The sequence below is a fragment of the Bombina bombina genome, chromosome 7 (genome assembly GCF_027579735.1).
Source record: "Bombina bombina isolate aBomBom1 chromosome 7, aBomBom1.pri, whole genome shotgun sequence".
Classification (NCBI taxonomy): domain Eukaryota; kingdom Metazoa; phylum Chordata; class Amphibia; order Anura; family Bombinatoridae; genus Bombina; species Bombina bombina.
In genome coordinates this window covers 60,567,889-60,581,290 of record NC_069505.1, presented here as the reverse complement: position 1 = coordinate 60,581,290, position 13,402 = coordinate 60,567,889, and the positions used below count along the sequence as shown (strand labels likewise).

Genomic DNA, 13,402 nt, shown 5'->3' with positions numbered 1-13,402 from the left:
TATTTTGTATTGTTGATGGTTACTAAATTTTCTGATGTTATTGTTATGATATTTTGATGTTTTTATTCTATAGTCCAGGTGTTTAATGCCAACTCTGTTAAATTTTCACATGGTTTATGGGACTTCATTAGTCTACTATCACCTCACACTTCACAATAGGTCAGACTCCAGTTAGGTAATCCTCGGTCCACCTATATTTTATAGTCATCCTACGATAACCTGGTCTAATGACTACAGTAGGCTAGACACCACCCTATAGCAGATTGGTGATAGAGTGCGCCTAAACGATTCCAGTAGAGACTTGTAGTAAGATCAAACAAATTGATCCTCGCTCTATATTATTAAAAACTGGAAACAAGTAAAATAAAATTGATACAATACAATTTTTGTTTTTTATTCTGTCACTGTATGTGACAGGGTTTCAATGTAATGAGGAAAACATGTAAAGTGTAACAGTGAGTTATGTTCTCATACAAAAAAAGAAGTGGTATGACCGATATATGTAGTGACAATAATTGTGAAATTGTAATAAGTGGTTGCAATACCGTTCAAATGTATATACAGTCAAACAACAAAATAGCAAACAATTAGTGAAAAAGTGCTTATTGTGCAAAAAGTCCCAAAGAGGTGCTGATGGGTGATGACTTGGGCCGTCAGTCTCTGAGGATTATATGGAGATTCTTGTCGCAATGAAGGTTTTCAAAGTGCAGCAGGCAGCTAGTCTTGGAGATGTCTGATCAAAACATAATATCTAGAAACTGAACAAAGAAAGACAGCGCCTCATAGTGCAAGTAGGTTCCGGAAAGATGGAGTCACAATAGAAGACAACAAATGTAGATATACTCACAAGAGCACTGGCACCCTTATATAAAGAAGTGCGAATGAGCAGGCTGACGTTTTTTCAGCAGTCAGTACGCTGTAGACAGGTGGTATCCGAACTTCCAAGGATGCAGCTGTGGGCTCTCCTCCACAAATTGAGACTGGATCGTCTAGAGCCGTGCTGTGTAGAAAACAGGCAGCTTTTCCGTGTGTGCAACAAACACTTGGAGCTAGTGTTTGAAATAGACAGCCCTCGGTAAGATAGAGGAAGTTAACACTGTCTTAACAGTGACAAAATGGCTTGGCAAAGAAATAAAAAGCCGGAAAAAGTCAGGCTGGGATATAAAAGGATTAAAACAATTTATTACATGAGCTTTAGACGCGTTTCTCGGCCACAAGCTCCTGCCCGTTTCAGCAAGTAAAATGTTGATGAAACGGCCAGGAGCTTGTGGCCGAGAAACGCGTCTAAAGCTCATGTAATAAATTGTTTTAATCCTTTTATATCCCAGTCTGACTTTTTCCGGCTTTTTATTTCTTTGCCAAGCCATTTTGTCACTGTTAAGACAGTGTTAACTTCCTCTATCTTACCGAGGGCTGTCTATTTCAAACACTAGCTCCAAGTGTTTGTTGCACGCAGGGAAAAGCTGCCTGTTTTCTACACAGCACGGCTCTAGACGATCCAGTCTCAATTTGTGGAGGAGAGCCCACAGCTGCATCCTTGGAAGTTCGGATACCACCTGTCTACAGCGTACTGACTGCTGAAAAAATGTCAGCCTGCTCATTCGCACTTCTTTATATAAGAGTGCCAATGCTCTTGTGAGTATATCTACATTTGTTGTCTTCTATTGTGACTCCATCTTTCCGGAACCTACTTGCACTATGAGGCGCTGTCTTTCTTTGTTCAGTTTCTAGACACCACCCTACTTCAAGTTATGTGATGATTCTTTGGCTGTGGTATAATATTGGTCCACTACATAAATATGTAAGCCAATCAGTCACCAGCTTTCACAGTTAGAGCAATTGATAGCAAATTAGGTCTGTTTTCAGTTTTATATATGCCTATTAAATAGCGACACCTACAAATCTGAGGGTTTTAGAACCACTAAGAGGTGAGCACCGATAGTTAACGCTTCACCCCACCTAAGGTGGTTGATGACCTGTAAAGTGGCCCTATGTACGTCACTATTATACCAACATCATAATCGCACTTTCCTGACTACGCTCTTATTAATTATAGCATACCACCCCATACTCCAGAAGAGCCTACTGTCTTATAATCACCTCACCTTCACCCCATAGGACAACCCCATTTGGGCAGTATATTGACCTCCTATAAATCCTAGTCATATTTCTATATTTATTGCATTGTATCTTTATATTCATTGAAATGTACAACACCTGCATTTTGTTTTTCTCTAAGCTAGCCTCAAAAGTAAATTTTAGTATACTTTTCATAATGGACAGTCACCACCTCTGAAACTGTTATCACTTTGCCAGTATCCATGCAGACATACTTATTGTATAATTTTCCTGATGTCGTGTAACCCTGAAGACCCTCAGTTTATAATCCCTTTCTTTTTCTCCCTCTCCTATAGATTTCTCCAATATGTCTACCATTAGTGGAGAATCCCACTTCTCCATCTAATCTCCGGCACCCCCCTCCCCCCTATGCCACTATCTTTTTTTATTCATTTTTATTTATTTAAACACTTACCCCCTAAGTATATCACTTAATATCCCCTCCCCCAGTATAGTTATCTAGTTCCAGACTCTGTTGAACATTGGCAGCACTTGGTTTACCATATACTTATAACTTCTTGTGTACTCCCAATTATATTTTCTATCATGTATACCCGCAACTCCTACACCCCCCCCCCCATCTCATTCCCTATTATTTCTGAGCGGCTCTCGCCCGCTGATTTTCCCTTCCTTACACCTTGTTGAAATAGCGATATTATGCACATATTCCGACTCTCTATTCTTGTAGACCCAGAAGCCCCCCTTTTTTTTTTTCTCTCTTTTTTTCTCTCTTACCCCTCCTTTTCCCCCATACACCTCTACTCTAAGCATGACACAAATGCGCATCCTGACACTTAATGTGCAGGGCCTCAATTCCCCTACTAAGCGTAGTCTCATGTTGAATATGCGCCAACACTCCAGAATAGATGTCGTTCTGCTTCAAGAGACACACTGGCTCACGAACACCGACACTTCCCGAAAATATAAGAAATACCCAGTTATCATTACTGCGTCATACAATTCTAAATCCAGAGGAGTAGCGATCCTTATCAGTTCCCTGGTCACATATGAACCTATTTGCATAGAGCGTGACCCACAAGCCCGATATGTCATCCTAGTAAGCAGATTAAACGACAAACTAACCACCATAGTGAATGCTTAATCTCCTAACACGAAACAAAATAAGTTTCTTAGACATCTGCTAAGTTTAGTATCAGCAGTCAAACAAGGAGAGTTGATTTTGGGATGCGACTTAAATTAGGTCCGAAGATCTCCTCAGTAGAGAGATCAACCCACCCCCTCTCAATGGCGTTTCAAAAATTATTTAGCCAATAGGACCTATATGTTTTGAGAGCTCTTCATCCTTCAGATAAAGAGTTTACATTTTACTCCCCACCGCACAAATCCTACACTCGTATTGACTTATTTTTTATGAGCTCACATGCTTTAGACCACGTTACACATGCTAGGATTTTCCCTGTGACCTGGTCGGATCATGACTCCCTTATCCTCACAATAGGCCCACATCTCACCTACTCACCCCCCCCCCCTACATGGCGTCTTAGAGATTTTCTAATCACTCATCTGACTCTCAAACTTGAAACTCAAGACATAATCACAAACTTTTTAGAAGTAAACGACACTAGCTGTGTTACTGCAGAGGTCTTGTGGGCTTCCCTCAAGGCTTTTCTTAGGGGTCATTATATCTCCAAGGCAACACAGATCCATAAAGCTCAGGGCACATCCCTAGCTACATTGACCTGCCAACTTAGATCCCTTAAAAGCAGACTCTCTACATCCTATACCATTGGCTTGAACGCCCAAATCTCAGATCTCATACGACAGCTTAGAACTCTGGAATTTCAGAGAACGCAGGCCAACTTGGAGAAGCTCAAACAAATATACTATTATAAAAGCAATAAGGCCTCCTCACTCTTAGTAACAAAACTACGAAACCGAATGGCACAATCTAAAATACTCCGTCTTAATTCACAATGTGGTGTGGTTACCTCACCAAAAGAGATCTGTGAAACCTTTCGGGTTTATATAATTTAGAGGATACTGATCCTACCCCCCTCCTCCCCATAAAGGAAGTTTGCCTGTTTCTAGAGTCCCTTAACCTTCCTCAAATTAACCAAGAAGCCTCCCAAGATCTCATTACCCCGATTTCACTTGAAGAGGTCAGAACTAGCATTAAAGAACTTAAGATAACTAAGTTCCCAGGGCCAGATGGCTTTACTGGCCAATTTTATAAGACTTACGACCTTACAGTCGCCCCCATCCTATGTAGAACCTTTAACGAAGTTATGAAAAAAGGCTCCTTTCGTAGAGAATGTCTAGAAGTCACTATTACCACTATCCTTAAGCCAGGTAAAGATCCTTTAGATTGCAGTAGTTACCGCTCTCTCTCATTACTAAATCTAGACACTAAACTGTATGCCAAAATTATAGCTAACCGTCTCTCTAAAATAATTTCTACCTTGGTCCACCCTGATCAAGTGGGCTTCATTCCCCTGAGAGAGGGACCTGATGCCACAAGACGGGTTTTAGACGTCCTATTTAGGGCAGCCGAAGTAAGAATACCCCTGCTCGCCCTGTCATTAGATGCCGAAAAGGCCTTTGACAGGGTGAGATGGGATTATTTGTGGGAAACCATGAGTGCGTTTAAGTTCCCGACCACTTTTATCACAGCTGTACAAGCACTATATTCTAACCCTTCTGCTAAAGTGAAAGGGGTGGGCTTTCAATCCGACTCCTTTCAAATCTCCAACGGGACTAGGCAGGGCTGCCCCCTCTCACTATTATTATTTGCGCTTTCAATAGAACCCATTGCACAGGCTATTAGATTGGATCCAGACATTTCAGGTTTCCCCACTATAGAGACCCACCACAAAATCACACTTTATGCAGACGACATCACCCTGCTCCTGACACACCCGCTTAGGTCTCTTCCAGCCGTCTTTAAACTACTCAATTTATTTACCACTTTGAGTCACTACAAATTGAACGTCTCTAAGACTGAGGCCCTACATATAAATATCTCACCTGCAGACCTGACCCGATTACAGAAACAATATCAGTTTCAATGGTCTGCACAATCCATTAAATTACTAGGGATCCACCTTAGTATGACTGCCACCACAGTCATTTCCAAAAATTTCTTGGATAGACTCCCTGAATGGCAAAATCTCCTAGACTCTTGGGAATATCGAGAGATTTCTTGGACAGGTAGGATAGCAGCTACTACCAGCTATCAAGATGTGCTTTATCCCCAAGATTATTTACCTGTTCCGCTCCCTCCCGATTAATGTCCCTAGACCCATTCTCAATAGATTGCAGAGCCTCATCACCTCCTATATTTGGAAAGGTAAAAAACCAAGAACTGCCACACAGACACTACAGAGAAATATTACTAAAGGTGGTTTAAGTCTCCCAAACATTATTCTCTACTACCAGGCCACTTGACTAACCCACCTGTTGAGTTGGAGCTATACGGCCAATACGGCTTCGTGGAGGATGATTGAGCAGTCTTTACTACCAGTCGGTTTACATTTGCAAGACTTGCCTTGGGTACCCACACACCGTAGGGGAGATCTCAAATTAACCCACCCAGTGATTCTTGACACACTACAATTCTGAGACCAATCCAGACATCTCCCCACTATTGCACCACATCCCTCACCACGTCAGACAATCGCTAGCTCACTTGTCTCCATGACTCACACATCCTTACATGGAACAAATTCAATGTAAAGTATATTTCGGACCTATACGACCATACAAACACACTATCGCATAATAGACTTTGCATGGACCTACAAATACCACATCCTCTGAGATTTGAGGCGTTTCGCCTTTGCTCTATCCTCAGGTCCTGGGGATTCCCTGGAACTGATCTTAGAGAAGCTACCAATTGGGAAAGAAGATGGTCGCAAGCCCTTATGATTAAAGGGACAGTCAAGTCCAAAAAAAAAAACTTTCATGATTTAAATAGGGCATGCAATTTTAAACTTCCCAATTTACTTTTATCACTAATTGTGCTTTGTTCTCTTGGTATTCTTAGTTGAAAGATAAACCTAGGAGGTTCATATGCTAATTTCTTAGACCTTGAAGACTGCCTCTAATCTGAATACATTTTGACCACTAGAGAGCATTAGTTCACATGTTTCATATAGATAACATTGAGCTCATGCACGTAAAGTGACCTAGGAGTGAGCACTGATTGGCTAAACTGCATGTCTGTCAAAAGAACTGAAATAAGGGGGCAGTCAGCAGAGGCTTAGATACAAGATAATTACAGAGGTAAAAAACGTGTATTATTATAACTGTGTTGGATATGCAAAACTGGGGAATGGGTAATAAAGGGATTATCTTTCTTTTTAAACAACAAAAATTCTGGTGTTGACTGTCCCTTTAAGGGAGCCCTCTCATACCATTATGACCTGCTTCTTGACCCACACTCTCACCATAAGATTTCGCAGCATATGGCATGGGAAAGAGAATTAAACTTTACCACTGATATAGACTCCTGGCATAAAGAGATACTATTCACTAAAAAAATACGACACTGCGCAACATTATGGGAACTGCATTTTAAGATAACGGTACGCTGGCACTTAGTCCCTGCTACTTTGCATAAAATATATAATACTCACCCCCGTACTTGTTGGAGAGGCTGTGGCCTAGTGGGTACACAGACTCATATTTGGTGGTATTGCCCAATACTCACACCCCTGTGGACACAACTTTTCAACATTCTCAGCCGACTAAAACATTACCCTTCCACTAAGCCCTCAGACATGCATTCTCCATTTAGATTTTCCTGCACTCACCACTGCACAAAAATCTTTAACCATTTACTTGCTAATGTCTACCAAACTCGAAATAGCGAAAGCATGGAAACAGAAATCCCCTCCATCAATTACACAAGTCATTGCCACTGCAACCTACCTACATAGGATGGAATCATACGCTTATTCCGCCCTGAATGGGACGGACACTTATCTTGAGATCTGGATGCCCTGGTTGGAGAAATTCCCCCACTGAGACATTTAGTGAAAACACAGTCGCCTTACCCTCCCTCTCTACTTTGGTCTATAGCAATCTACGAGAAGTATAGGAATATATGGTTTAATATTAGAAAATGAGAAATAACTATGTAACTTTAGAAACTTTTGGTTAACAATTTTCTAGTCGGCCATTTCGCCATTTCATCCGCACTTTCAACGAATGTATCTACCCTAGGACTCTGGATGTTCAACTTCTCTCTGTTTAAGGTTAATTTATTGTTGTTCATTACCTGTTCATGGCTGACTTATGTTAGTCTAAAGTTACACAGAAAATGTGATTGTACAAGTACAAATATTTCCCTGCGTGGATATATCAGTATTCCATGTTTGTACCTAATTTTCTCAATAAAAACTTTTTTTTTTTATAAAAAAAAGAAAAGAAAAAAAAAGTAATAATGCTGAAGTAACATCATTGCATTACTGGCAGCTAGCTGACCACATCTTCTTAACCAACCACAAGAGACAAATGTGAGCAGGCACCAATCAGCAGCTAGCTCCCACTAGTGTAGGATATGTGCAAATTATTTTTCAACAAGGGATAAAGAGAACAAAGTACAGTTGAAAATAGAAGTGAATTTAAAAAGGGTCTTAAAATGGCATGATCTATCTGAATCAAACAAGTTTTATTTTGACTTGTCATATCCCTTTAAATATGGGATGATTTTTTAAAAATTTTCATTTTCTTAAAGGACCAGCAGATCTGCATAAGCGACAAATACATAATAAAAAGATAATGCAATAGCACTTTGTTTGAACTTCAAATATGTAGTAGATTTTTTTCTGACAAATTCCAAAGTTATGTCTATTTCCACTGCCCTTGTATCATGTGACAGCCATCGGCCAATCACAAATACATATTCTTATATTCTGTGAAATCTTGCACATGCTCAGTAGGAGCTGGTGACTAAAAAAGTGTAAATATTTTAAAAAGACTGCACACATTTTAGTAATGGAAGTAAATTGGACGTTTAATTTGACTTTAGTGTCCCTTTTATGGTCAAGACATGGAAAATATCCTCTTAGCTATTCCAGCCTCTTCACAAAGAAGCATGAAGATTGTAGATCAACCTGGATAGCCAAATCAGGATTAGTTTTTGAAACTGTTTCTGAGCACTATATCTCTCTCTCTCGGACAGGCAATTTGGTCATTAGTTTGCAAATAGTTTTTGAAGTGTTGTTTTCCCTTTAAAAAGAGAAGGAAAACTCTCACCTGAATCTCTTCCAGGAACAGATTGACCTCCACAAAGCTATTGCTGAGGAATCCTCCAGAAGAGCGGCAGTTTTGCAGAAACCGTGAGGGGTTGGGACGGATTTTGGGATTAGCGCCTACAAGTTCACAGTAATGAGGCACCAGGGTCTTGGGAATCTGAAATATATACACACATTCATGTACAAAAATTAGCAACACAACTGCACTTGTCTATGTTTAGAGTACTACACAAACATACCTCAAAGGTTCTAGAGATTCTCAAAAAGGACCTTGTTTTAGGGTGAAACCATGCATGTCAAGTAGACGTGCATTCAGCATTCATTTATACCAGACATCCTCAAACGTGGCGCTCCAGAGGTTTTGGAACTACATTTCCCATGATGCTCTAATGGGCTGGCTGAGCATCATGGGAAATGTAGTTCCAAGTTTGAGGATGTCTGATTTATACAAACGAATAATGAATATGGCAGCAGGTAGCAGCATTTGGCTCTTTTCGGAGCTGGATAAATTTGTGTAATAGTGCAACACATCTGTGCAAATCTGTGTTGTACTTTCACAAGACGAAATCCGTCCCTAAACAGAGCTGAATGGCGCGAGCGGCCACCTTCTTTAGCATTTGGCAGTGAATGAAACTGAAGAATGTGCATGTCTTATAAAAGACCATGTGTGCGTTATCTAAAGCACAGAGCTGTATACACTGAATTGTTCAAGAATACACATAATAATTTAAGCTATGTTCCACTTACCTTTCCTAGAGAGCGAAGAGCAGTTGGGCGAGGAAGAGGTCCATTAAATACCTCCCAAATAAGACAGCCTAGACCCCACATATCAGCCGACCTGATACAGAGAGTGTCAGACAACACTACTAAATATAAAAAAGTTGGGTGCAGTTGACAGTGGTACATTAAACTCAAAATGTAATTCCCCATAAAATGTTTGAGATCATTAAACTTATTATTACAGTATAATTGAAGAAGCAACACGTGCATAATAAAAAGACAATGCAACAGATTTTTTGATTTTTTTTTTGGTGACAAATTTCAAAATTTACTTAAAGGGACAGTCTAGTCAAAATTAAACTTTCACGATTCAGACAGGGTATGCAATTATAAACAGCTTTATAATTTACTTTGATCATCAAATTTGCTTTGTTCGCTTGGTATTCTTTGTTGAAAGCTAAACCTAGGTAGGTACATGTTCTAATTTCTACACCCTTGAAGGCCACCTCTTATCTCAGTGCATTTTGACAGTTTTTCACAGCCAGACACTACTAGTATATGTGTGCTATAGAGATAAACATTGTGCTCACTCCCGTGGAGTTATTTATGAGTCGGCACTGATTACTAAAATGCAAGTCTGTCAAAAGACCTGAAATAAGGGGGCAGTCTGCAGAGGCTTAGATACAAGGTAATCACAGAGGTAAAAAGTGTATTAATATAACTGTGTTGGTTATGCAAAACTAGGGAATGGGTAATAAAAGGGATTATCTTTTTATTTAAACAAACATTCTGGAATAGACTGTCCCTTTAAATTTACAGGTGGTATCATGTGACAATCCAACAGCCAATCACAGACTCATATACGTATACACCTAGAACACAGTAGTAGCTGGTGCCTTGGAACGTGTGCAGATAAAATGACTGTGCACAATTTGATAAAGTTTAATTTTGACTTTAGAGACATTAAAGTCAAATTTCAACTTCCATGAGTCAGATAGAGCAGCAGTTTTAACGGACTTTTCAATATACATTTGTTATCAAATTCACTACTGGGCGAGAGCTGCTGATTGGTGGCTACACCAATAAAAAATATGTTGCCTTTTGTCATTGGCTCAACAGATGTGTTCAGCTACCAGTAGTCCATTGCTGATCTGGGGATTACTTTAGTCATGTGTTTAAAACACATTCAATAGTGCAATAATAAAATGCTCTAACACATTACAGAATGTTATGTCCCTTTAATTAAACTGATTCAAAAGACTCTGCAATGTATGTTCATTATTTATTTCCCCCCTAACATTTCCTGTTAATTTAACTCTGAAAATTGAGTTTTTTTCTACTGTCCCCAGATAGGCTGAAGCACATTCTGCAGGATCCAGAAACATGACCCTACAACATGCTACACAGTAACTGCTTTATTAAGTGCAGGCGCTCATATTTATTGCCTTCAACTATGTACAGAAAAGGCAACAAGATACACCAGACTTTTAAAAGGGTATGTCCCTGGACTTGAAAAAAAAAATATGCAAATTTGCTATTAAAATTAATTTTAAAGGGACATGAAACCCAAAAAAAAAAAAAAAATGTTTTCATAGTCCAGATAAAGCATGACATTTTAAACAACTTTCTAATTTACTTCCATTATCAATTTGTATTTGTTCTCTTGGTATATTTTGTTGAAAAGCATAGAGGTAAAGCTTAGAAGCCGGCCCCTTTCTGGAGCCCTATATGGCAGCACTTTTGCAAGAATGTTATCCATTCGCAGGAGCACTAGAGGGCAGCACTATTTCCTGCCACACAGTGATTCAGACGCCTACTTAGGTATCTCTTCAACACAGAATATCATGGGAACAAAGCAAATTTGATAAAAAAAAGTAAATTGAAATGTATTTTTTCTAAACGTTATGCTCTGTCTGAATTACAAAAGAAAATGTTTGGGTTTCCTATCCCTTTAAATACCTACTATGTATTTTGTTTGGTGCTTTTTTGCAGTAGGGGTAAATACTAAACATACATAAAAATATCCCTTTAACCCATTAAGTGCTGATAGTCTTTTCTCATACCATTTCTCCCCAGTTGTCTTGTTGCGGTCTGTCTTTTCCGGGGGGCTGTACTTTTCAAGCTCTGCCTCACTCCTTCTGGGAGCACCGGCCTCACTCCCTACAGGATACATATAATCCAGGCCACCCAACTTCCATTCGCCCGCTCGGTCCACAAAAACAGCCGAAACACACACATTATTGTGTATGAGGTTACCGTCGTTTACTAGGAAACTGAGAGCTTTCTAGGACGGCAAGAGGGAGGGAACAAGGAATTAAAATACAAAAAATGATTTATTTCTAGTAAAAATATTTTTAAAAGACAAAAACGGACAGATCCATAAAAAAACTAAACTTTACATTTGCAAGGTGACCCGTCTTGTGTAGAGTCTAATAGAAGATAAACTCACCACAATTTGGTGAAGACCCCATGAAATCTCCAGCTCGTTAACACCACCTGTGTCACTCCTGGATTTTAGATAGGATCCTAGCGGTGTCACTGGCTCGGTCACAATGTAGAGGCATTTATCTGTCTGTGGGCGTAAACACAGTGATGACAAGAAGTAAATAAGTCTCCTATTATGTGAAGGACAGAGGACAGATAACGAAAATCTCTACCATCTTCTCCATAGACAACTTGCTCACACCGATTGTCAGACTACGATTCCTGCACTACAGCTTTAAAGTATTGGTAATTTTGAGGTATTAGCTAAGATGCGTTTAAACCAGCGTAAGAAATAAGAATGAGCGTCATTCATCAATGAAAAAATATTAATTTTATTAAATCACTCAGCTATATCTGCGACCCGACAACCTCACGACGATTTTCGCCATGGATTGACTGCCTCCCTGCGCGAGCCCGATATATATACGCATGCTCAATGTAAAATACATGGAATTCCCAGCCAATGTCATCAGTGACACAAATTACGGACATTTGAGCATTCGTAGAATGGTCTATCTCAAGAGCGTGTATTACATCCCACGTAGAGAGCTCTCTACTTCACACAAAAAGAGAAAGCATGAAATAAAGGGGGACACAGAGGATGGGCCCGTAACGAGTAAGACACAAATGATACATTTAAAAAAAATATAGCAGCGATTTTACTATACAAAATATATAAAACAAACGACATATTCCAGAAACATTTAATTTACCATCACTTTAAAGACAGTAGTCTGAGAGCATTGTTACAGAAGCCTGCAGCATCAGACTTGTGATGAGCCCAGTTCTATCAAATGTTACTTTATTATTGCATAAACATGGAACTTTAATATTAACTTATTGAGCTTTGCAACTTTATATATAAAAAAAACATATAGTTATTACAGGAGCTTTGTACTACAAAAAAGAAAAAAAAAGAAAAGAAAACGATCACATAGTAGATGAGGTTGAAAAAAAAAAAAGACAGAATTCTATCGAGTTCAACCTATACAAATCTAATATACTTACAAAAAAAAAAAAAAAGCTCCAGTTGAGCTTAAATTAATCCCACCCAGTTAATACAAGCAATCATATCCATAAATTTTGTTTATAGACAGAAATGTATCAAAACAATTTTTAAATGTATCTAAGGTATTGGCATTCACTACCTCCTTTGGTAATGAGTTCCACAATTTTATTGCTCTTACCGTGAAAAAATGTTTCCGTTGCAGGAGATTAAATCTCCTTTCCTCCAACCTTAAATTGTGACCTCTTGTCACCAACAATTTTCTTGGAATACACCCTAAATTATAGCAATATCTTAAAATAGTTGTATTATAAAAGATTAACGAAACACGAAATCCATTTTTTTTTTTTTTTAATTTCATGATCCAGACAGAACATAGAATTTGAAACAACTTTCGAATTTACTTCTATTATTTTATTATCCTCATTCTCTGTTGCTAAAGGAGCTGCAATGCACTACTGGGAGCTATCTGAACACATCAGTTGAGCCACTGACAACTGGCATATATGTGCAGACACCAATAGTCAGCTAGCTCCCAGTAGTGCATTGCTGCTCCTGAGCCTACCTAAATATGCCTTTTTTAAACAAAGAAAATGAAACAAATTAGATAATAGATGTACATTGGAAAAAAAAATTGTAAAATCATGTTCTGTCTGAATCATGAAACTTTAATTTTACTGTCACTTGAACCAAAAGGAATTTCAATTTAAACCATCAAAATCCATTTTAGTGCACAACAGATCTTCCTATATTAAAAGGAAACTATACTGTTCTGTGACTGAAAGGGACACGTTCTAAAGAAAAAAGGTTTATTCAGCACAAGAACATTTTTATATAAAAAAACAACAACAAATGA

The 13,402-nt window shown here is 38.8% G+C and overlaps 1 protein-coding gene across 2 annotated transcripts in view; it reads right to left on the bottom strand.

The window, feature by feature from the left end:
• Window positions 1-13,402, bottom strand: part of SCYL1 (SCY1 like pseudokinase 1) — an 80,768-nt gene that overhangs the window by 65,628 nt on the left and 1,738 nt on the right. For both annotated transcript variants that reach the window (XM_053720137.1, XM_053720138.1), the window contains exons 3-6: window positions 11,506-11,628; window positions 11,120-11,340; window positions 9,084-9,174; window positions 8,338-8,493 (exon numbers count right to left, since the gene is read on the bottom strand). In XM_053720137.1, the coding sequence (XP_053576112.1) occupies window positions 8,338-8,493; window positions 9,084-9,174; window positions 11,120-11,340; window positions 11,506-11,628 (591 nt within the window). The remainder of the gene's footprint in view (window positions 1-8,337; window positions 8,494-9,083; window positions 9,175-11,119; window positions 11,341-11,505; window positions 11,629-13,402) is intronic.